Source organism: Sinocyclocheilus rhinocerous, unplaced genomic scaffold (assembly GCF_001515625.1).
Source record: "Sinocyclocheilus rhinocerous isolate Xijiao unplaced genomic scaffold, SAMN03320098_v1.1 scaffold676, whole genome shotgun sequence".
Classification (NCBI taxonomy): domain Eukaryota; kingdom Metazoa; phylum Chordata; class Actinopteri; order Cypriniformes; family Cyprinidae; genus Sinocyclocheilus; species Sinocyclocheilus rhinocerous.
In genome coordinates this window covers 13,270-37,661 of record NW_015631707.1, presented here as the reverse complement: position 1 = coordinate 37,661, position 24,392 = coordinate 13,270, and the positions used below count along the sequence as shown (strand labels likewise).

The 24,392-nt window shown below is 36.2% G+C and overlaps 1 protein-coding gene and 1 long non-coding RNA gene across 3 annotated transcripts; one reads left to right on the top strand and one right to left on the bottom strand.

Annotated features, from left to right (window-relative positions):
* ube2ia (ubiquitin-conjugating enzyme E2Ia) lies at positions 1-5,456 on the top strand. Of its 2 annotated transcripts, none has more exons than XM_016554571.1 (7): positions 1-228; positions 3,612-3,706; positions 4,110-4,193; positions 4,433-4,505; positions 4,598-4,707; positions 5,003-5,082; positions 5,176-5,455. In XM_016554571.1, the coding sequence occupies exons 2-7, from the start codon at positions 3,641-3,643 to the stop codon at positions 5,234-5,236; spliced, it is 474 nt and encodes a 157-aa protein (XP_016410057.1). In that variant the 5' UTR covers positions 1-228; positions 3,612-3,640; the 3' UTR covers positions 5,237-5,455. The 2 variants fall into 2 exon arrangements, with proteins under 2 accessions (XP_016410057.1, XP_016410058.1); XM_016554572.1 differs by having other exon boundaries at positions 5-103; positions 5,176-5,456.
* LOC107741789 (uncharacterized) lies at positions 5,410-24,392 on the bottom strand. Its single transcript, XR_001640234.1, has 4 exons — positions 24,380-24,392; positions 19,211-19,214; positions 15,364-15,367; positions 5,410-5,479 (listed from the first exon to the last, which is right to left on the bottom strand). It is a non-coding gene; the product is annotated as an uncharacterized LOC107741789 (long non-coding RNA).

Below are 24,392 nucleotides of genomic sequence, written 5' to 3'. Positions count from 1 at the left end.
TTAAAGAAAACAATCCATTCAGTTTGACTCAGGACATACGGACATTGCAGAAAGTTTCACACAGGCATTTGGCGTGTGTGCTCACGGGTCCTACTTATCTTGGGTAAATGTCTGTGTTTTCTTTTTTACAGGAGGGAAACTTCGAAAGATTTTTTGCTTTGAGTTTGACTTGAATTCACAATTAAACGGTGCTTGGTCTAGAATACAGTACTCGTCTTCACTGAAAAGGTACGTATGACGTAAAAAACAGAGTTAATTTGTGAGCGTTTACTGTAGTTTGCGGTGTTTTTGTTTGTGGCTCTTGTTAGCTGGCCAGCTATGCTAGGCTAACAGTTTATCAACACACGCGACGCGACAAACTACAGCGCGCATGCATTATAATCCATTAATTGCATGCATGTAGAGTAAACGATTCCGTCCATGTAGTTTTTACTCGGGCAGATAATCGCAAAAAAAGAGCGATTTGGCACATTGAGCGGCTAAAGTGCGCAGTGAGGGATGCTGGTGTGCGGCAGCGCGCTGAAAAATGCGCATCTGACAGGTCAATTAATTCAACGCGCGTTATTCGCTCATTACTGTAATCAAACATAGGACAGCATATTCATTACAGTAAGCTGCTTTGATTGTGCTAACTAGAAATTCTGAAAGTAATTTTCATATTTAAGCCTTCACGCTTTTCCGTTCATGCATTGTTTTTATACCAGACATTTTTTACTTTTTTTTTTTTTTTGTCCGCAAATTGTTTCCGCGATTTAATGAGCCTGTATGATAATGGTTATCACTTCCTCTTATTAAAGTTAGCTGCCCCTTAAAGTGACACTTTGTTGAGTCGGAATAAATGGTAATTTTCGAATGCGTTGGTTATGAGAACTGCTTTTTTTTTTTTTTTTTTTTTTTCTAATTAGCATTTTCGCTTCTCCATTTACACATTGTTCTCACGCCAGATTTTTACTGTACATCAATTTTCCGCAAATGACCGGAATTAACAACATGTTTATAGTTATCAAGTCGCCTTGGAGTCTGCATGAAATGCATTTCACGTCATCTGTTTTCTAAATGCATATTTGCACACTGTAAAAATGGGGAACAATGTACTGAACTAATATTATAGGCTTTTTTTTATTTTTTATAATTGCGTAGTGTTTTAGGGTTAATGGAATGTCAGTAAAATGAGTTGGTTAATGGATAATGTCCTGGCAAATAATTTCCTTTTTTTGTTTAGGAGTGTAGGGGTTATTGTGAACTGTGCTATGCATATGCTGTGCAAACTGTGCATATGTTTTGGGCTGCAGTGTTCATTAAAATGTCATAACTCAATCTTCCGGTTAAATGACAGACTTCTCCAATCATTTAGTTTGCTTAAACCCTGTCCCTTTCTAATAATCAACCAGAGTGCAGCGCCCACATCTCAATATCCAATCAATAACCAATGTATAGGATAGAGCCCTGCACGGGCTTGGGGCCAATTTTCACGTCATAGTTAAGACGCGGGCCGGGCCTCGGGCCTGTTTTAGGCTTCTCCTTATTTTTATATTTTAGACATCCATCAATTAGGCTAGTGATGAGAAAAATTGCCTCGCTGGTGGAAACAACATGCTACCGTGCCTGTCAAGAGCGGCTCGATGGTGTTTAGTGTCCCGCAGCAGCATGTATGGTGCGTGCCGTCAGCGCAGCTGAACAGTTCTGCGTTCAAATGCAAGCAATAGGCTTAAGCTTGCCGCAAAGCACCGGCAAAAGTAGTTCCCATAAATGTGACTGGGAAATAGTAAGGTGATATTGGAGTTATTTACTAATAAACTAGTGTTTTCTAAGTCTGTGTCTCAAGGATGAAGTTGCCCATCCTGACTCGCCATCTCCTCATTAGACGCGCCTTTAGAGAGAAGTGCATCTTTACGGATTATAATGAAAGAGTTTGTTTTTGATTTGTTTTATTTCTTTTAGTAATTTTAAAGCGATATATAGATATATTTATCATGTCTGAGACATGTATTCGCTGAGTTTTGGTTCATTTTTGTAAGCGCTCCTGTTCAAGACGAGACGGCAGAAAGCGCTAGTTGTTGTTTTTTTTTTGTTTTTTTTAAATATATAAAAGCACAACGTTTTGTTTATTGTGAGTCCACACAAATAAAAGTAGACCCTTTTTCAGCTACGAATGATGTGTTACTCTTATGAGCAAAAATTACGGCGTATCCACTGAAAAAAATGCTTCCACTCTCCGCACAAACTATTGGATACAGCGCACATTTATCTAGGTTTAAACATTGTTATATGCTTGAACTGTTTTATATCTATAGATTTTATTTTAGGCAAGTCGTGATGATTTGAGAAGGCTAAATTGATCAAACATAGGCTCACTGTCTGCCGCTGGCCGCTTGGTCGTTATTTTAAAAAACAAAAACTCGGGACGGGCTAGGGCCTGAGCGTCTCGGGCCGGGCTAGGGCCTAAATTTGAGGCCCGTGCAGGGCTCTAGTATAGAACCAAGTCCAGTCTTACTTTCTAATTTTTAGATAATCTATTTTACTTTACGTCACATTACAGAAGAAAATATGATGCTGTTTCTGTTTCATTGTGACTTTAATAACATTTAATAGCCCCTGAAGTGAAAGTATCTAAAAATGGCACACAGTTGGTTCAGATTAAGCAATAATATTCAGATATTGTAGTGATATTCAGATATTATACAATATAGTTTGAGAACATTGGATTATTGCATAGTGCACATGTATTTCTCTTCCTTTTCCACTTAACCTTTTAACAGTTTTCTTACAGTAGTTTGGTTGTCATTAAAAGTGTAAGTGTAAGCATTGTGAATCATGACCAGCTCTGATTGGTTTTTATTTTCTTTTTTTTTTCTTTTTTTTTTTTTTACTATTTTTCATGTCACTGCATTGAAGGGAGAGCTGCACTATTCCTCATTTCAGAAATCCCAGAGGACCAGGTTTTAGAAATGTATTAAAAAGGGAAACCTATTAAATGGTTGATATGTTACTTGAACGCATTACAACCTATTAATCACTACTGATAAAATTTGAAGGTAAAGTTCACACATACTGTACTTGAGCATTTGTAAAATAATTTTTGCTATGGGACTCCAGTAACTTTGTTGAGAAAAGCCTTGTTTGTATAATTTAGTCGGATCATCTACTAATGGAGATTTTACAATTCACAATCATTCTGTACTAAACAGCAGTGTAGTGTTGCATATCACCACTGCTACAGTTTCACTGTTGCATGTTCTTATAGGAGCTTTTAAGTTTCTATTTTATGTTTCAGACACTGTGGTGACATTTCTTCACTGGAAACTGATGCTTTTTTTTTTTTTTTAAGATTTACCTTTTATGGCAGTCTCGACCAATCGGATGGAAACAGTGATATTTCAGTTTTATTTAGTTTATGGAGTTATTTATTTTATTAAAGGTCAGAATGGAGGAAAATGCTGATGAATATTATTTTGTTTTTTTGTTGTTTTTCATTCTGTTGTGTAATAACTTATAAAGGCTTTATATTGATGGTGAATATTGACAATACAGTTTTTGAAATTGCACACTGGCTGTGTATAACTTTACAGATACATGCATATTTTTAAGAGAAAAACATCCTTATTTTCCAGATTTTCAATCAATTTGTGGGCCTCAAGTCATGTCTGGTATAGCATTAAGTCGTCTCGCACAAGAACGGAAGGCTTGGCGGAAAGACCATCCCTTTGTAAGTATGAGATGTTTTCAATTATAGATGTGCAGCTGTTATACAGAAATTCAGAAAGAGAGAGATCTTGTTCAGCTAATGCCGAGTTCACACTGCACGAATTTAATATTAAACTGCAGTATTAACCTTCGGGGGAAAAGCACTGAAGGGTTTAATGAAGGGGAGTACTTTCTATCTATGGAGGAGAGACTTATTTTCAGATGTCACTATTTTAATTTATTCTGTTGAGTAGTCACTATTGAAACTGTTGGGGTGTATTTTGCTCACACAAAGTAGACCACAGATAAAAACAGTTTCTAGAGTATGACATTTTGAATTTTTTTTTTTCCACCCACCCACAGGATAAAAAAAATATATATATTTATTTGTTTATAGTTGTTTTTTTTTTGTTTTTTTCCCTCAGGGTTTTGTAGCTGTACCAACAAAAAACCCTGATGGAACTATGAACTTGATGAATTGGGAGTGTGCCATCCCTGGAAAAAAAGGGGTAAGTGCCAATTTGGAAAATGTAATTTAATGTTTGTGTTCTACGAATACGACATTTAATATTCAAGTTTGTAAGGTGATGGTTTGCAGTACAGAGACCCATTACTATTTACAACTGGTATTTGCATTAATCTCAAATGTCTCCTTTTTTTTTTTTTTTTTTTTTTTTTGGGGGGGGGGGTGGAGAAAAAAAAACAACACGTTTCAGACCTTGTATGCATTTTATTTTTTTCTCCTTAGACGCCGTGGGAAGGAGGCTTGTTCAAACTTCGGATGCTGTTTAAGGACGACTATCCTTCCTCTCCACCAAAGTGTAAATCAGATGTTCAGTGGATCTAATCCTTGTGCATACGACAAAGTACAAACATTGTCTAATTATCCCTGGTTTTTATCCTGTGAATTCAGGTAAATTTGAGCCCCCTTTATTCCATCCAAATGTATATCCGTCTGGTACCGTGTGCTTGTCTATATTAGAGGAAGACAAAGACTGGAGGCCTGCCATTACAATCAAGCAGGTAAGCTGTAAAGGTTGGATCCTTAAAGGTTGCACTGCTTTGTAAATTGATCGATACATTGTTAAATGTCTTTAAATGGAACCGCAAATAACAAAGTGTAGTTCAAGATTATTATGTTTAAAGATGAATTATATTTTCATTGGATTTAATTTTCAAGTGACTTTTTTTTTTTTTTTACACTTGATCTTAATGTCATTGATTGGTGCATCTTAATCTCCTTAAACCAAATCTTCAATGCAATCCTGAAGAGGGCAGTGTTATCTCATAAAGCTCTGCAACTGATTTATATTTTTAGATTTTGCTAGGAATCCAAGAACTCCTTAATGAACCAAATATTCAGGACCCCGCACAGGCTGAAGCATACACAATTTACTGGTACGCACCTCCAGCTCAAATATAGTCTTGCCCGTGGAGACTGAAATGCTTATTGCCTCCGTTATGAATCTTGTGTTTGCGTTTCTGTTTCAGCCAGAACAGAGTGGAGTATGAAAAAAGGGTCCGAGCACAAGCCAAAAAGTTCTCGCCGTAAAGCTCAAGATTTCACACTGTATTGGAAATGGGTTTTGACCAGGTCTCCTCACCCCTGTTTCTCCCCCTTACAAATCAGATCCACTTCATACTAATTTACTGCTGGGCTTAAAGAAATGAATGTGTCGTGCCATTGTCAATCCACTGATGCTCGTCATAACAAACTCTTCCTGGGGGTTTTAAATTTGGTCTTTTGTATATTATCTTTTTTTTTTCCTTCCCGTTTGGGCAGCAGAGGAGCTCACTATTTGGTAACAGTGCTACATATTTGTAAAAAAAAAAGGCACAATAAACATCATCCACCTGCAGAAGAAACTATATTCCACAGATGCAGAGGTATGAGCCTAAAACTGCTTTCGTTTTTGCTTAATCTTTGTTTTCTTTCAGACTGGCCTCCTTAGTCTCTTTCATGGTTTTAATGATTTAAAACTTGCTATTAATGTCAGTATTTCAACTGCTGTAAAATGATACTTTTATACTTTCTTTACTTTGGATTAGTGTCAGTAGAGAGATTTCCATTCCTGATGCAGGCAGTGTACCAAGCATGTACCATTCAGTATGATAGCGTTGTGCTGCCTCGGCTGTCTGTGTTTCGCAAAAAAGACTTCACGTAAAAGGCCTCTGAATCAAATGGTTAGTCAACCGCTGCATCAGTCTCTTTGTGTTTATATGGTGTTTTGTTCATGTAAGTGTATAGAGTAAATAAAAATGTTTATACAAAGCCAGTCATGACTGCATGCTGGATTGATTTCAACCATCTTGAAAGGTAAGTCTTCTCATGGTTCTTGATCATGGTCACTTTTTGAAGTTTGAAGATTGCTGTGCCGCTGGAATGGATCCTTTCAAGAGGTTTGGTTTACTGTCATATATAGTGAATGGAGGCGAACACAGAAAAATTCAGTGGTTTGGAATTGAGCTTCTGGGAAGAACTTAATTTGTCTCTGGCCCTGTGGTATGTGTGACAACACTGGAAACTTGTTTTTAATAGCAGTAATAATTATAGATTTGTTATTATAATATACTTTGTTAAACTTGAAAATGGGCAGAAATTAGAAAACATTGAAAATATGATTTGATCATTTTAGGCAGAGACTAAGAAAACTGATACGATTTAATTATTAAAATGATGTACAATAAATGTTTTATAAAATGTCAAGTAGTAGGCAGGAACTGGAAAATAGTTTATCAATTTATAACATTTGCATACAATGGTAGTAGACCTTAGAAAATTGAAAATATGAATCAACCATTTCATTAAATGATTAACACAGGTGTTTTATAAATAGTGTTAGTCATAGGAATGTCAATATTGTCAAAGTTTCAATAATGTTTGATATCTACAAGATGTATGACTTCTAAAGCCCTGCTTTTGACTCAAACATTTAAGCACTCCTGTGTTAAGCACGATACTGATAATGTAACCGGTCTGCGAGTGAAGCTTCATCTTGAGTGATGAGGATCTTACATAATTATTTCATAACTACAGGAATATTGCTGATTAATAATTAGGCGTAATGTGTATATTTTGTGCTCGGAGTGAGATCAATTTGCATAAATTAGAGGTGACGTATGTGATTGGGTGGAACTTATTTAGTAGTTGTACCTGGTTTGAAAAATGTGAAAATCACTGCTATACCAAGATTAAATTTGAAGGTGTTCATTTGTCATTGCCGTCAGATTTAGTAGAAGCTCAATTAGGGTCCATAACAGCTGCAGACCAGGACCCCTACTTGAAAGCTCAGTGTTTTGTTGGGTTGTTTGGAGGGATCTAACAGCCAGATACCCATGAAAAAAATGCCCACCATTGTATTTTAAAGGTGTGACAATGGCTGGCCCTGAATTTGATAAGCTGCCTCATTGAAATAAGATGTTAAAGCAGGAGAATTTCCATGCTAATAATGTATTCTTCCTCACAATGGTAATGTTTGATCACGCTGACCTTAACTTGGTAAGGTGTTTATACTGCTCTTAGTTTCATGAGAATTGCATTTACTGTGAGCTTGTCAAGGCTGTTCTGATAGACTTCAGCCTCTCTTGGGGGTCAGCACAATTATGAATATGAATATTTTCTGCATGATTTCTACAGCCTGAGCTGTAGACCTAATACGCTGCTAGAAACTTAGGGGGGATATCATGTCAGTGTAGAGACAAAAAGGCCCACATAAGATGTTATTCTGCTAATTGCAAGAGGAGATTGCTAGAGTGTTACTTCATGGTAATTACTGGGTTTACTTTTTTTTTGAAGCATATTTTGATATTTTACCGTTTTTGGCTTTATGCACTTAAAATTGAATCCAAAACCCCAGCATTAGCCTACTCGGGGATTAAAGTTCTCCGTCGCTACGACGTATTTCCGTTAATTGCAGCGAGTATACGACGGATTTCCGTCAATTGGATTTGCAAATGTGATATGGATTTAATACAACAGTTCAATAAACAAGTACTGCCTGATTTTGCTCTGTTTCTTCAACGAAAATCCAAATATAGTAACAGCTCAGCCGCTGCACATCTGTAAAAGCAAACACAGCGGTATACAGTGAAGACTAACCAGTGTTATTTTACAGTTGAATAGATTATAGTTAGACCTAACTGAAAAAAATTTAAGTACTGTTAAATGAATTTGTATCGTGGTCCATGGGAAATAGTCCTGCCACCACAGCTGGAAAAAATAGGAAACACTGCATACATTTAATAAAATTAGAAAAATGCCATTACAAAAGTAAAAAGAAAATGCCCCTGTAAATCACTTTGAGTCAAATGTCACCTCATATTAGGAAGGCTAATTTTTGATCAGAATTTTTTATTATTGATCAGAAGGTGCTCCTAATTTTTTTAATTAGGAGGACAAGCGCTCCTAATTAAAAGAAAAAAAAACTGCTCTTAAACTGGGTGTGTGACAGGTATGGCTGTGGAATGGGGGTTTGGTTGAGGTTGATTTTCAGTCAAAATATTTTTTTTGCTTTTAACCCCTGATTACTAAAGCAGACACACTATAATTGGTGGTAGCTGTGAAGCCAAAATACTACTATTACTCATTGGCAATTTGGCATTAAAGCTTTTTCAAAAACCTTACCATTTTTTTTTGGTATTTAGCTCATTGTGTTATAGATAAATTATTCACACACACACACACACACAAAATAAAAATAAATAAATACAATTCTGAAAATGCACTCTGGTCATCTGAGATGTAGATTAGTTTGTTTCTTTACTGGAGAAAGCAATATTATGGATAGAGGACTCGCATTTTAGCGAAAGCAACAGTGTAAAGTTAAAAACGTTTGGATGGATTTGTTTCTTACAAGCACGCAGCTTTTCACTTCACAAGACATTCATTGATGGACTGGTCTGGATTACTTGTGGATTATTGTGATGTTTTTATCAGCTGTTTGGACTCTCATTCTGACGGCACCCATTCACTGCAGAGGATTCTACTGATGAACAAGTGATGTAATGCTAAATTTCTCCAGTTGAGGAAACAAACTTATGTACATTTTCTAGATTATGTAGATTTGCACGAAGTCTTGAGCCATAAGGGTCTGAATATCTTAGTGGCTTGGAAATGGGCTGTTTGGCTTGGGTTAGTAAGTAGCCACCTAGCATGCACAAAAATGGGCTAACAGCTTTACCAAATACATAACAATGCACTATCATTGTGCTGGCTTGTTTTGCATGGAAGAAGAAAAAAAGAAGATCTAATTGGACATTAATGTTCTCTATGAGTTTCATAGTAGACAATAGGCTTTTGAAACCATATGCAGCAGTCTGCATTTTGCTAAGTACAATGTATAGTACAAGAATGTCACCAGAAGCTTTTAGAGTCATTTGTGTGTCTTAAGGGATTTCTTACAGTAACCTTGTTGATTGCCATCTTCGAGTTAAATCAGATTAACACACAATGCAAATGACAGTTTTGCAATGCAAATGAAATCATTAACATCCTCGACATCGAAGCAATTTGTGCCTCTCCCCATTTCTGGAAAGGTGGCGTTGATTATTTTTCTCAGTCACGTTTCATAAATGCTGATTGCCATTTAGAGACCTTTTACTCCTGACATCAATTTCATTTCTAAATGACTTATTTTCTCTGTATCCAGAATCGCTGCATATAATATTCATTTAGTAATCACCGGATGTAATGGGGAAAGTGTACATGTTCAGGTGTCACAGTCCAAGACCAGGAAGAGAAATGCCTTTGATGTATTATTGCATTCCCTTTCCAAATGCTGTTCATTTGAATATCTTGTTTAATGTTAGATCCCAATGCATGTTTAAATCAAAAGTCCCTGCTCTGTGTCCCTATCTGTCTTTAAAGTAAAGCTGTATTTGTTGTGTGGTAGATACTTCAAATAGTCTGATCTAGCTGGAGCAGGGGATTAATGATGTGCCCATGGAAACAGATGGAAGGGTCATTGTGAACCTTTTCCTCTGATCAAAAACCAACAGATATCTGCAGTCGTCCACGGAGGGATCTACCACACATTATAATAAAAGGAATATAGGATATAATGGATACACATAATAAAATGTCAAGAAGCTGTCATTTATAGGATGGGAACTGAATTGTATATTGGTGTGTTAGATTAAACGTATGAGTAATTTTAATATCAAGAAATAACTTTCCTGTATTTGTGCCTGACTGTTTATAGAGCCGAGCTTTGTTGTTCATTACCTTAGATTTGACGTTCCTGAAGCCTTTCGAATTAATTACATTTCTACACGACTGACTCATGAAATGTGATTTCAGCTGCATACAGGTACTAATAACAGACTTATTCAATTAGCAACATGCACAACATTTGGCATTGCTGTATTTTTAATTAACAAATGCTTTGTACAACCAAAATAATGGAAAAAGTACGTGAGCACTTAACTGGCAGAATTAAATTACTATAGCGTCCTGCAATACGCTATATTGCAGGACGCTATATCGCTATATTGCAGGACGCTATATCGCTATAATACGCTATATGTAGCCCTGCAATACACTCTCAGAAAAGAAAAAAAAAGATACAAAAGCTGTCACTGGGACAGTACCCATTCAAAAGGTAAACCTTTGTACCTTATACCCATAAAAGGTGCATTTTAGTACAAAAGTGTACAAATTTGTACCTAAATGGTACATATTAATGCCATTTGAAAGGCTGCCACCACAGGGACAGATTTTTTTCTGCGAGTGAGTGGGAGTTATTTTATTTTATTTATTAATTTTTTTTCTGGTCTTTTTGGCATGAATCTATGGAAGCTTATTTCTGCCATGAGATAAAAAATATGTAATTTTTTGTCTTTTATTTCTTTGTCTCACAATTCTCACAGTTCTCGCAGTTTTTCTTTTTTCAAAGAATTCTGAGTTTACATTTCACAGTTCTATTGTTTTTCTTGCAATTGCGAGTTTATATCTCACAATTCCGACCTTTCTTCTCAGAATTGTGACTTCATATCTTGCAACTGTGAGATAACATCTCATGATTCAAAAAGCTGGAGGGGGCTGAAACTGATTTTGTAAACCATTACAGAAAGACAATCATATGGAAGCTTGTTGGAACATATCTTGCACTTCTGACCTTATATCTTGGTCAATGACCACAATATTGACTATTTTCCTCAGAATTGAGGGAAAAAAGACAGAATTGTGAGTAAAAACTCAGAATTGCAAGATATAAAGTCACTTCCATATGATTATCTTTCTATCATATTTATATTTTTTTAATATGAAGTTTACACAATTTAAACTCCCCCCAGCTTTCCTTAAAGTATGGAAACCTATTTCTCCCATTTGTGACTTTATGTAATAGTTGCAGCTCGTATATCCAAGGTGTGACTTTGTCTTGAAACGTAACTTTAGCTCAGTTAAAAAAAAATATATATAAATATATTTAGCTCAGTTTTTTTTCTTCTTAAAGTGAGTAAAAACTCAGAATTGCAAGATATAAAGTCACTTCCATATGATTATCTTTCTATCATATTTATATTTTTTTAATATGAAGTTTACACAATTTAAACTCCCCCCAGCTTTCCTTAAAGTATGGAAACCTATTTCTCCCATTTGTGACTTTATGTAATATTTGCAACTCGTATATCCAAGGTGTGACTTTGTCTTGAAACGTAACTTTAGCTCAGTAAAAAAAAAAAATATATAAATATATTTAGCTCAGTTTTTTTTCTTCTTAAACTCTGAGGTCTTCTGTGAGAAAGCAGTTCAATCTGATGCAGTTTTTCTTTAGATTATGTAATGTTCTTTGAGGCTCTGTCATATGATCACTTGTGGCAGCACTGAATAACCCCCTATGAATGCTTACGATTACACAAAGGAGGAGATGCCTGTGCGATGACGATTCAAGCCATGAAAGCTTTGAGTACTGTCTATGAGTGACGCTTGAAAGAAATATTTCCATTTGATCCTTTCAAACTCTGATATATTTGAATACAAAACAGTATGCGGCACCACAAGTGGGCTGGTGGAAGTGGAAACCTCTAGAGCTTCAAAGGATCCATAAATTGCGGCAAATGTCTATTTATAAAGTGCAGGCCCTAATTCTCCATGTTACAAGCACTCAGTGTTTGCAGGAAAACAACACAGTAGCATCCTGTTCAAATCTATTTCATTCTGACCCGACCACTTAGCATGCACTCAAAAAGAAATAAACCTGCGTGCTGTAGTCCAGTGGAGCTCATTACATTGGATTATGGCTCAATAACAGTGGCTCATACTCTTAATTATGGTTTTTACGACTTTTAGCATGTTTTATTTGTTGTGGAAAGTCTGTTTCAATGCTAATGCATCTAATGACAAAATTGGACATATTAGATGTTACTATTCAGCATAGTAGCCAAATGTAACAGAATGAGCTGTAAATCGAGGTGCTTCATGTTAGGGAGTAGTGATAGTGATGCTACTAAATTAGCAAATGTAGTTCAACTTAACTGTGTCCAAACTAGTGCAGCTTTTCCAATAACAAGCTAGCTTTTAACCCTCATAATGTATTTTAAAATCTGCATAAGCATTGGCATTCTGGGATAAGTTTGAACCCGGTTGAACAGCAGCTTATAAAACATAGTCATAACTAAAACCGTACTGTATCTGATCAATAACTTCTCATTAATGAGAGAATTTGCAAAAATGTCAAAGATTTAAATGTTACCATAGTTATGAGCTATCTCAAGGTTATTACTACATTTAACCCTTTATAGTTTTTGAAATTTCAAAGTTTACAAGAACTACAGAAAAACCACTATGATACAAGATTTTTTTTCAATATGAGAAACTTCAATGTATCATAATATGAAATGTGTAAGAAAATATAATTTAAGAATTACCAGTACCAACTGGATTTAAATTCCTTTGAACCTTTTAATAAATGACTGCTCAAAAAGAGTCAAATTTATGAATGTTACATATATACGTTTTCGAACAAAACAACATCAAACCAACATAAACATTACTCTGGAATTTTTTTTATTTTTTTTTTTACTTTCATAAACTTCCAGATGAATAAGGTGACCTACTGCTGCAATGGTTCATCAATAAGCAAGCACATAACAAAATGTAGTCCCAAAAGTGTGAGATATGAAAAAGAGGCTAAACGTATTTACAAAAAGTATATACATAAGTGTTTTTGAGATAGATTTAACTCATAGATCCAAAACATCTGCATAGCATCATGTATACTGTAGATGAGTTGACAGTTGTCTTGACACATTTTCAAAGTTTGGTTCCCATGCTAAAAACTGTCTCTCTAACTGAGATCATTCATTTAAAATCCACCGTTTTTGTACCAGCAAAAATATGGCTTATAAATAATTCATTAATTATCATAGGATATTAAGAAATTTTCATAAAAAAAAAAAAAAACTTTTCGCCCCTCAAGTTACTTCAGAGTAGCTTTTTATTTTTTTTGTAGCTTGTAGAATACCTAACTGTTTGTTCAGTACAGTAACTTGTTTAATTATATGATTAGCTTGTATCTTATAGTTTCAAAGCAGTTTCCCTAAGATGTTTGATGGCGACAGTCCCAATCCATTCCAGCATTCAAGCCAGGTGCTATGATTTCAGCGCAGCTGTGAAATCAATGAAAGTAAATACCCGCCAGACACATTCTCCTATCCCCACCTTTTTGTGTGCAGGTAAAACCGTTCAGATCTTCTTCCAGCCATTTGGAAATCCGTTGCTGAGAAGAGATGCCCGGCTGGTGCTTTGTTTTATTGGCTCTGCTAAAGAATAATTTCAGCATACTGAGAGGCACCTCACCCCAGCAGCTACGTAATTAATGTGTCCGAGGCTATTTATAGTTGCGGGGAAAGGCAGTGGAGACGTGGGTGGTGTAGATGGTTGAGGGGTTGGTGGTGGGGTATAAGGAACGAGCCGGAGGGGGTGAAGTGACACTTTGCTTTGCCTCTTCTCTATGAATTCTGAGGCTTCATACGTGGATGACAAATAGTGAAATGTCCTGAGACAGGGTCTGATGAATAGCAATAAAAGACACAAATTGAACCGAGTCTAGAAATATCTGATCTTCTACTTTTACCCTTTTTTTGTACAAAAAAAAATAAATCAGCCGACCATTGTCAGACATTTTCCTTGAGAGTGTTTGCAAGTTTTGAGATCAATTCAATAGAACTCAGTAGTTGCTCTTTCATCGCTCACAGACTTCTCAGTTCTGTATTCACAGTTAAGTATCAAATTTGTGTTAGATATTTCTCCTAAAATTCCTGATGTGAAATAAAAATAGACAATTGTTGATATAGTAAAGAGCTATAAAATGGATGTGGAAAGCATATAAATCCTTTGATTTGGGAGAATTTGATGAGAGTTCATACTCAGATCTGACATTTGAATGCAGACTTATCTTAGCAACTTAGCAAATCAGAGCATAGTTTGATACATTGTTCTTTGTTTGATATGTTGTTCAAGACTGAGGATACAAATCTAAAAATTAGACTTCAAGTGTCTCCAACAAATATCATTTCTGTAGGATAAACAATTGACATGCTAACTCTATAAACTGTATCTTATTGTATTTTATACACAAATTTCTAAGGTCTCTAAATTATCAACATGATTGAAAATTTGCTGAAAAACCTGTTGTACACAACCTACTACATGAATTATCATTTGAATGATAGTTTACACTTTTTATACTTTGCCTTTTAATATAAATGTAAAAACTTAGGTTTACTTGATTATCCATACATCATTTTCTGAAATATCATGTTAAATGTAAGCATTAAATATGATGAAGCAGGCTTTTTTTTTTTGCATATTGCATATATTTTAAATAAAAGTACAGGGCTTTAATCATAAAACTAAGCATTTAAATCATCTAAGACATTTATTGGGAGATACAGAGTGACAACTGATTTTATTATGCATTTTATATAAGTAGTCTGCTATACTGTTATACCAATCTCATTGATTTACATTACAAGCTAGAATTTCAACACCTTTTGACGATATAAATATCAGCAACTTTTTTTTTATTTTTTTTATTTTTTTACATTTTGTTTAATAACTCAATAAACTGTTTTAATAAAAATATTAAAAAATATATATTTAATTTGTCAGAGTTTACAGAACCCTAGGTGCTCTCCATATTTCTTTGAACAAAAATGGCCCGTGATTGAATCACCTGGGCTCTGCTTGTGTTTAAAAGCTCTCGTGTGGGACTTTAAACAAAATGAAAAACTGGCATTTGGCAAAGATTGTGTTTTAATTCCCTGAATTGACTTGCCAGATCTGTTTTTTGAGACTGACGTTGGCTAGTCCAATAGCTATGTTGACACTAATCTAATTTAGTTGCCCATGTTGAAAGATCGGTAATCAATAACCACAGCTCAATAACATCAGCCTATTAGTGAAGATGTGGGCCAATTTTAAAGAAGCCTGTCACATGCACACATTTAATTTAAACCTATCTGGAGAAAACACATCAGAAAAGGGAACAAAACGTCTCAGCGATGTTCTTGGAGTGGAGGTAATTTTCCTCTTGTGATCTGCAAAGACTCCTCAATGTTCTGTGCTTTTTTTCCTCCGGCCCTGAGCACTTAAAGCATCGTGTTTTATCATATTCTCACACGCATGTTCATGAACACAAGGCTCTCACACGTTTGGTCTGTGACAGCATGAGTCACCACACTGTTTGGGAGCTCGAGTCCATGCTTCTGTTTTACTCAAACAAATAAATGTCTCAGATCTACTGTCTGCAGGGTAGCACCTCCTCCTACTGGTTTGTCTAATTGTAACAAAATTGAGGAGACCTACATAAATGCCAAGGCTTGGCTGTGGCTTTCTCTCAGCGAGCTCTGAAAACAATAGCCTGGAGGTTTGATGGTGGTTTTGTGAAATTTGCCCTAGTTATGCAAGGCTGGCAAACCCACAGTAAGGGAGAGTCAATTATTGGGATGATTTATAAAATTGTTGGCTGTCCAGATTGTGATATTCATTTGTTTGGCAGGCAATACCCTTGCAACCCTTATAGAGAATCTATTATTCTCCATATAAAGCAGATGACTTGCTGTAGCTATTAATACTCACACTTTCTGGACGTTTATACCTGTTTTGCATAACGAAGTCTTTTTTTATTTCATGTGGAACCACATGATCTACACATAAAAACTAAAACATTTTCTTGCTCTATAATAGTATAAAACACGGAAAAGCTGATCTTTCTTGGCAAAGCGGCTGACAGCCCCTCAGCAACCGCTTGAGGCATGCAAAGTAGTCTTGCACTTCCCTTTACCATATATGGATCATACCGGCGCGCAAGGGAGCAGACGGAAACGTCTCGGAGAAATTAAAACCTTTTCCTGTCATCAGATGAGGACAAATTAACGCTATTGCTTAGTTGACATCTCCCGTCTTAAAGGGATATACCACCAACCAGTTGCGTAGATGTCGATGGGCGAAGAAAAGTCTGAGACGCACAGAAACAGACGCGCGAGCATCGCACAGCAGTGAATGAGAAATCGACAGGTGAGACTAATTTCTTCGGATTTATACGTGCATTGTGCTGCCTGAATGGGATGCTTTTATTTAACATTGTGAATTATAGTCTAATAAGCCTGAGTGGGAAATATTACTAGCTTTATTCTATTTTCTGTGAGTGCAAGTCAATGTACATGTTGATAAGTCTTGCTTTACACCTGCGTTATAGTGTTACAGGATTTTTTTCCAATATACTAAATCGCATTATTTTTGTCATTTAGTCTGCGTAATGGTTTACTGTGGATTTGAATTGCGTTTTAGTGACTGCTTGGGCTTTTTAAGCATTTGATTAAATTTTGTTTTTATATATACATTTTTTGCTGCTTGCAGATCTCTGTTTATGTCTTACAGTAGTTCAACACCTGTAGCTATGCCTCAACAGATGTTATGGGTGGTAAAGTAGCTCTCAGAGGGCGCAGTTTTTTTTTAAATTAATTTATTTGCCTGACAATGAAAAAGAGCATTTAGCCCTGAACCATCATCTTGCTTTTGTCTTATTTAGTATGCAGTCATTAGACAGAAGTAGAATTGTACGTGGTGTGATGTACATCATTAAGCTTTATGTAGGTGATGCAGTGTTTCATATCACATTCATTTGTCTAGATTGTAAAATAATAATGGATTAAATAGTATATAACTGCTCCATACACTAAAAATCAAAAATCAAATATTTGTTCAAATTTCAAATCTAGGAGTGCAAATAAAAAAGTACAAATAATGCAAGAATAATTGAAAGACGTGTGTCTGGATAACATAGGGTACCCATAAAAATCTTAATTTAAATGCGAACACATATTTTATTTTACCCCTGAGTAATGTGTTGATGGAGCAATGGTACACAAGGGAGTTAGTTGCCAAGACAACAACACATACAGACACAAGACCAGGTTGAAAATCCAAGAAGCAAATAATAAATCAAGTATAGTATGTTCATTTAAACACAATTTGGAGTGCAAAAACTTTTCAGTACAAAGGGGAAAAAATCACAGAAAAAGCTTGAGAGTTAAATGGCACATAGGAGCTAAACAACGTAATAGGTAGATGAAGAGGAGTTTATTCATAACAGTGTTTTGAATAACCATTAGATCATTGTGAAATGAACGTGATTGTAAGTTGAGTGGAAAAGAATTTAGATATGAGAAATTGTATGCTTTCTATGATTTTGATGTTTTGCATTCATCATAAACATAATCTCAGAAATTGTCAAGAATTTAGAAATATCGTATTCAGGATTGAGATATCTATATGAAAAATACATCTTTCCATTTTACATTAGCCATAGAGAACCGAGCGCTCACGCAAGAGCTTGTCCCACTGTAATTGAATGTGAAAGCTCCGCAGTCTTCCCTTTGGTGTCTGATTGACAGTTTACATCTTTGCTGTTCTTAATGGGGGCTTGAGCAGACGTGTGAGCAGAGCTTCCTGCCACAGGTGAAAGACAGCACTCCATTCTTTCATCTGTTTTTCTGTGAGTTGCTGTGAACGTCTCAGTACAGCTATAGAAAACAAGTGGAAATGAATTACTTCTTTGTTTTTTGTTTTTTTTTATATATATATATATTTTACTGTATATTTTAATGGGCTGCAATCAGATGCTGTCTTGGAGTTTAAGAGTCCTTTGATTTGAAAGTAACCAGCATTTTATTAGAGCTGTTGGCTTGCAAATGTCTATCCATTTTTCATTCCTCTCTAAAATCATGACGGCTCGTAATCATTCACTTTTTATGTTACCCAATAATCAGCTGCTCCACTTTAGCAGAGTAAAATTTCACTGCCTAATTTGAGAAGACTACTTGAAAGTCGCTGTTGATTTGAGAAGTGACCTGTTAAAACCGTAGTAAATGTCAAATAAATCGAGGCAATATTATTGTTTCATTCTATCATATGCAATAAGCAGCACAAGATAAATTCCCATTGATATGCCCAGTCTGACAACTGGAAAATATGTGTAATAGATGGTAATAATTCACCCCAAAATGAAATTTGTCATAATTTACTCACCCTTACTTCACAGCTCTTTTCTTTATGATGGTAGTTTATAGTGACCATGTCTAATAAGGTCCAAAAACGCATCATACATCATACAATCGTTTTTGTATGCTGTATTCCAAGTCTTCTGAAGCCATATAAAGTCATTATTCACTGAAAATCCTTCAGTGAGTTGAACGAGAACGACTAAACTATTGTATAGCTGCAGAAGACTTGTATATAGCTCAAATTTTTGTTATGTTTGGAGCTTAACGTTAGTGGACAGGGTAATAGTGGAAATGATAATAGAATTAAAAAAATTTTGGTGAACGATCCCGTTAGCCCCAAAGAAATCTAGATAAACTGCTCTTTTTCAAGAAGTAAGCATACTAAATTAAGCAGCTTGTTAAGCTACCTTGTTTCAGCCAAATTTCAGTGCAACATTGCCTGTATCCTTTGTGGAGAAGGCGATTCCAGGATGCACTGCAATGATCTGTGAAAAAAAAAGAGAAAATACATAAAAAATAATAAAAAATGTGAAAAAAAATACAGATGCACGAGAAATACTTTCTCTTATAGTACTTTCAGTACTAAAAAGTATCCATTAAAATGTTATGTCTACTATTTAAAATGAAAAAGTTAGTTTACCAATGGCAGCCAGGTTTTTCAAGATATGTGAATGTCCTCATAAAATAATGGCACATGGACAAAGACACTGCATTCCAATTTTCAAATTAATCAGACAAATGGTTCCATTGTTAAAGCCATTTACAAATAAATATAAATGAAATATTGGATAGTATTTCACTTCTCCAAAACAAAAACAATTAAATACCGGCCCCCTTAATTTGTAATTAAATTAAATATTGGGATATAATTGATCAAACATTTCATTTTCATTTTTTTATGCTTAAGAGTATTGCAGTGTTACCTTAGCAACAATGTCAAAATCAATTGTCTGCATCAAGTCTCCTATGCAGAGCGCTATTTGTGTTGCTGCCTATAGCCAAATACATAGTGTACTACAAGGCTACAGCATGTTGCCTTTGATTGATTCAAGTTGATGGCTAGTTTGCTACAAGAAGTCACAGATCGCAGTGCATGCTGTCTGCTGAAGTTCTTCCAGTGAGATGACTTGTGAGATGACTTGTGACATGTTGTTTGTTGAGCTGTTCTCAAGAATCAACTCTCCCGTTTGTACGCGAGCAAATTCGTGCAGAATGTATTTAAGGATCAGGGAGAAGAATGATCTCGTAACTGATGCACCTAGTCAGCGATCAGTTGTGTGCACAGCAACATGACAGGAGACAAGAAACTGAGTCTTTAAGTCCCCACAGGGAGACATTTTCAGTTTTGTAGTACGTGCTTAGCTTATTTTGGAGGTTTTTAAGAATCATTTGAGGTGCCATGATGGTTGGGACGCTGATTTAGAGGGAAGTTGCCCATGGCATGTGGGCAGTGAGACAGATCACTAGATTTTGGAACAGGGCTAATATTTCACTAGCTGTCATTGTGATAAGCATTCAGTGACATGACACATTCGGTGTAAAAGACTGTGTCATTGGACGTCTAACTGATTTGTTCCATCACATGGTAAGTGTAAACGCCTGTAATCATCTCAAATGTGGCTTGGACGGACACAGAACTATAGCTATTCTTATTTAGTTTCATTTCGGAGAGACCAATAAGGTTTTGAGTCTGATCGATCTTAATTGCAAAATGTCTGTGGTATTATGCCTGATGTTAATGTTGATCAACACTGCAGATTGGCTCTTTGAGAATGGCCTTGTGGGGAATAAGCTGGCATAGATCCCCTGATGGTCCCATACACCTTTATCACAGCCTGGAGGATTATTGGTCTTATCGGCTTTGAGATCGTAATGATATGAGCCCTGGTTCCTCCCCTGGGCTACCTGCCCCGTATTAGTGTTTCCTAACCTTTTTTGTCACAGGGCCACCGCAGCCCATCAGTAGTAGTAATTACCAATTCATCAATATTATATAAGACAATATTTTACTTAATAATTTATTATTATTATTATATAGTTATTACCAGGGCCTAAAACTAACATTTTGCCAAACCTGCCAATGGCCGATGACTTGAGAAAATTTACAGGCCATTAATATTTTTTACTGGCCATGAAACTGTATATGCATTATTTCTTTAAAAAGAACAAAGAACAAATTGGGGAAACACATCTAATTGCAACTTTATTATTATTAATATTTTTATGTATTATTTTTATGTGTTACTATTATTGTGTGTTACTATTATTATTATTACTATCATCATCATCATCATCTAATCAAATTATTATCTAATTAAATCAATAGAAAAGAAGAATCATCACTAATACTAATGTAAAGTAACTGTAAAGTATTAAATAATGATAATTTTAATTTAACCACAACAACAACAACAACAACAAAACGTATTTATACAGTTACAACACAGTCTTGATAATCACGATAATAACGCTAAATCATATTGTTCTCAAGTGTTGTTAGAATTAATTAAAAAAAGTTACCGGCCATCTGGCGAGTAATACTGTTTCATAAACTAGCCAATGCTGATTATTACCATAGACTGTAAAAAAAGATGGACGATGCGTCTCCTATTCCTTCCACTATAGAAAAGTGAAGCCACCCGTTTTATAGCATCAAATTACTATCTAAAATCAAACTTATCACAAAAACGAACAATTGAACATATATCAGCGTGATAACAACTACCTTTAATGACTAAAACCATCTTTCGGAAAATTGTATTGGAAGTGTAATTTATTTTTTTTATTTTGACTCAAGTCCCAGTCATTTACATGGAGAGGGCGGGGTTTATGACTGTACTGCAGCCAGCCACCAGGGGGCGATCAAAGAGCCCGCAGCTTCACTTTTCAGGACGTGTGAGGCACACCCGATTATTACTTGCATTTGGCACTTGGCAAGTTTTATTATTAAAGCCAGTAAACAATTTTTTTCTTTCATTAAAAAGCGTATCATTAATTACAAGAAAAAGATGAATACAACCTTTTACCCCACCATTCAGAGCTTCATAATGAGAATGATACTTGACATTTCTCCAATTTATGAAATAATGGAGACACGGTTATGGGCCGTCTCTCAGTGCTTATCCAGAAAGACTTGTGAGAGAAGAGAGCGGTGATTGCGTCGATGACAATCACAGGGCCTGCCATCACAAATTATTATGAAAACAGTGTTCCTGTTGGATTAGTGGGCCGAGAGCAATAGAATAAATAGGAATTAGTGTTCACAGCACATACGATTAATGTTAAAATATCACAAAAAAAATAATGCAAAACTGAACTTTATGTGACACCTGATGATGCCATGATCATACAAGATGGTCTATTTAGTGACACGTGGCTAGCAAAGTCTCACATCTCACATTAAAATGGATAAATACTGACCTGGAAAACCTCATTGTAGTCTGAAAGGTCTTCTTTCTTGGATGGCATATCTTGTCCGAAAGAATTAGCCACAAATAAATGAAGGTTGAGGAATAGGCACTGGTCAGGCTGGCGAAAGCATTATACAGCAGCCCTGCCTCATTTCGCTTGACAAAGATCAGAAGGTTAATTCATCTCTATGAATGAGAATGAAAATCCATATGATGAAGCAGTCGCTCAGCCTTTGTATATGAATGAGAGTAGGAATCTATGTTAAAGAAGATTATGAAATCAATAAAGCAATTGGCAAAATTGAAATCGATAAATCTGAAGCCAAGGAGAGAAGCATATCAGCGATATTGCTTATCTGATGGGGGCGCTCTTAACTTTTACATGCAAGTGTAGAAATAGAAGATGATGTGAAATTTTTACTAGAATCCCCTGCTCACCACTGCCAGCTTAACTGCCCCAACAAAAGGTGATATGAGCACAAAAAAAAGCGTGATTTGTGCAGCTTTTGTTTGAATCCTGTGTACCTGCATTGGCGGTTCCTCTCGCTCAGCCGTTACCATAGAGACCCCTCCATCCCCAGTGGAGAAGCCTTTGACTGCCAGGCTTACCGTCTCTCTATTGAGCAGCGGTGTCATTCACGTGGCCCAAGAGCCTTTGCGAGAGACAGAGGCTCAGCGGTTTACAACCCGGTGAGAAGGAGCCGATGTTCCCACTCTCGGCTATGGCAGTGCTCCCTTGGCAGCTGTTGTCTTGTGTTTGGTAGCGTGTCAGTTCTCGCCTTTCATGGGAGCTGATGTCTGAGACGGAGTGACATTCAATTCAGATGGCGGAGTGCGTAATTGAAATGAATTCACCTGGGAAGCAGCTGCTCGGTGGTCTGGTGCTAATTGCCACCAGTAAGAGCTGAGAATTCAGGTGAATGCGCCGCGGTGCCGTTCGATGCGCATTACACTCGATTCCAGCACAGCGACTGGTGGAATTTGCTCTTTGGAGGGAATCGGGTAGGTGCTGGGATTCAGATAGACTGCTTTGCTTTGTCTCATCTTTTCAAGATTTCTTGATGCATGTCTGGTCAGATTAAAAGAAGGGGAAAAGCAAACATATCCTCTCCTCTTGTCCTGCAGGGTTAATCAAGCTGAGAGAAACCAGAAATGAGCTTGCCTTGCTGTAAATGAAAAACCGTAAAGCAGACTAAAGGCTGGAAGTGACTTTTGCTCAAATGTTTGCCCCTATTTACAGTTTGAATGAGTTGACACTAGTTGCTGAAAGTCAGAGCCAGTCTGCAGATTTGAGTTGACGTTAGTGTTGTCACGGTACCTACATTTCAGTAGGCGGTACCATTACCTGTAAAATCCCACTGTTCTATTTACCAATTTCGGTATAGCAAAAACTATTGTAATGCTATTAATATTTATAAGTAAATACTTTAAAACATTAGCATGTAGCCTTCAAATATTGTTCAATTATCCACCTTTTTTCCTGAGTAACCGATGAGTTCCGCCGTGATGGATTCTAAGTTCCATTTGGATGCTCTTGTGTTCTGGTCTCCATAGAAATCCATGTTAAAACAGGGTAAAAAGATTGACTGAATTAATTAAACTTAAACATTTTCAATATGACTAAATATAAAAATGTGCGCAGGGTTAAGCTGTTCTGTTGTTGGCTGCCAAAGTAACAGCAATAAACTTAAGGAATTCCTGTACAGTACTTGTTTTGCACAGCAGCAAATCTCTCCGTGTCGGGCAGTGTATGCGTTGCATTCTATGTCAAACACTGACAAGAGAAAACGACCATAGCTTGCAGCACCTAAGTTATAATAATGTGTGCTCTTATCATTTTGTGGGCAAAATCCCCCGAACTTCACCCCAATCAGGAGCTGTTTGTAGGATATGTGCGCTCTTGTTTTCAATGCATCTAACCTCCATCCGCTTCATGTCATCTACCCACTCATTAAACTATGACAGGTGAGTTACTGCAAAAAGATGGTCATTGCAACATTGCAAAGTGATGAAATAGAGACGTAGACATGTGGGGGCGTGTTTAAACGAGGTGTTTTAGGAGGGCGTGGACAAGTCTTAAATTTTATAAAGAATATCTCTTTGGATTTGAGACTTTAGTCTTTGCAACTTTACAGATCTTCCTTATGCACCAAGAGCGTGTAACACTCCAAAGAGAAACAAAAAATTGAAATCGCATCATATGACCCCTTCAAAACCATTTTTATAGGTTTAATGTTATATTAGCAGCTCGGAAAATGTTAATTTGATTAGAAACACCAGAGGCCGGAAATGTAAAGCATCGTTCCAGTATAAGTCGGGCGAGACTTCGGCGTTCAGGAAAAAGGTGGATATAAACATTGTATTAAAAAGATCTAATGAAAGTAATAAAATAACAAAGAAACACGTTACAGGTAACAGATCAAGTGGCCGATTTAATGCATTTACGCTGCAAGACTTTTTCAGATTCAGTACTGCATTTTAATACAGTTTTCACTCCTGAAACTTTGCAGTGTGTACTTAGCATGAAAAATACATTTTTTAATTATGAATGGGTTATACCAAGCAGCAACCTTCCAGTCTCTCTCTTGAAACCAACATGGAAGTGACTTAAACTGCAATTCATCGACTGGCCACTAGAGACTGGCTCCAAAAGGGAGTCAGTCCCATATAGACCCCCATGTTAAAATGCCCAACTTTACAGCAGAAAAAAAATATGTTTACAGCCTGGTTCAAAAGTGGTTTTGGTCTATATAGCTAATTTTGCCCTTCATGACAACTGTGAGGGGTGTG

Excerpts from the sequence above, each read along its gene's own strand:
- ube2ia (XM_016554572.1), top strand. The coding sequence starts at position 3,641 with ATGTCTGGTATAGCATTAAGTCGTCTCGCACAAGAACGGAAGGCTTGG. Across the intron at positions 4,194-4,432 it reads CCATCCCTGGAAAAAAAGGG|ACGCCGTGGGAAGGAGGCTT; the intron begins GTAAGTGCCAAT and ends TTTTCTCCTTAG. Across the intron at positions 4,506-4,597 it reads TCCTTCCTCTCCACCAAAGT|GTAAATTTGAGCCCCCTTTA; the intron begins GTAAATCAGATG and ends CTGTGAATTCAG.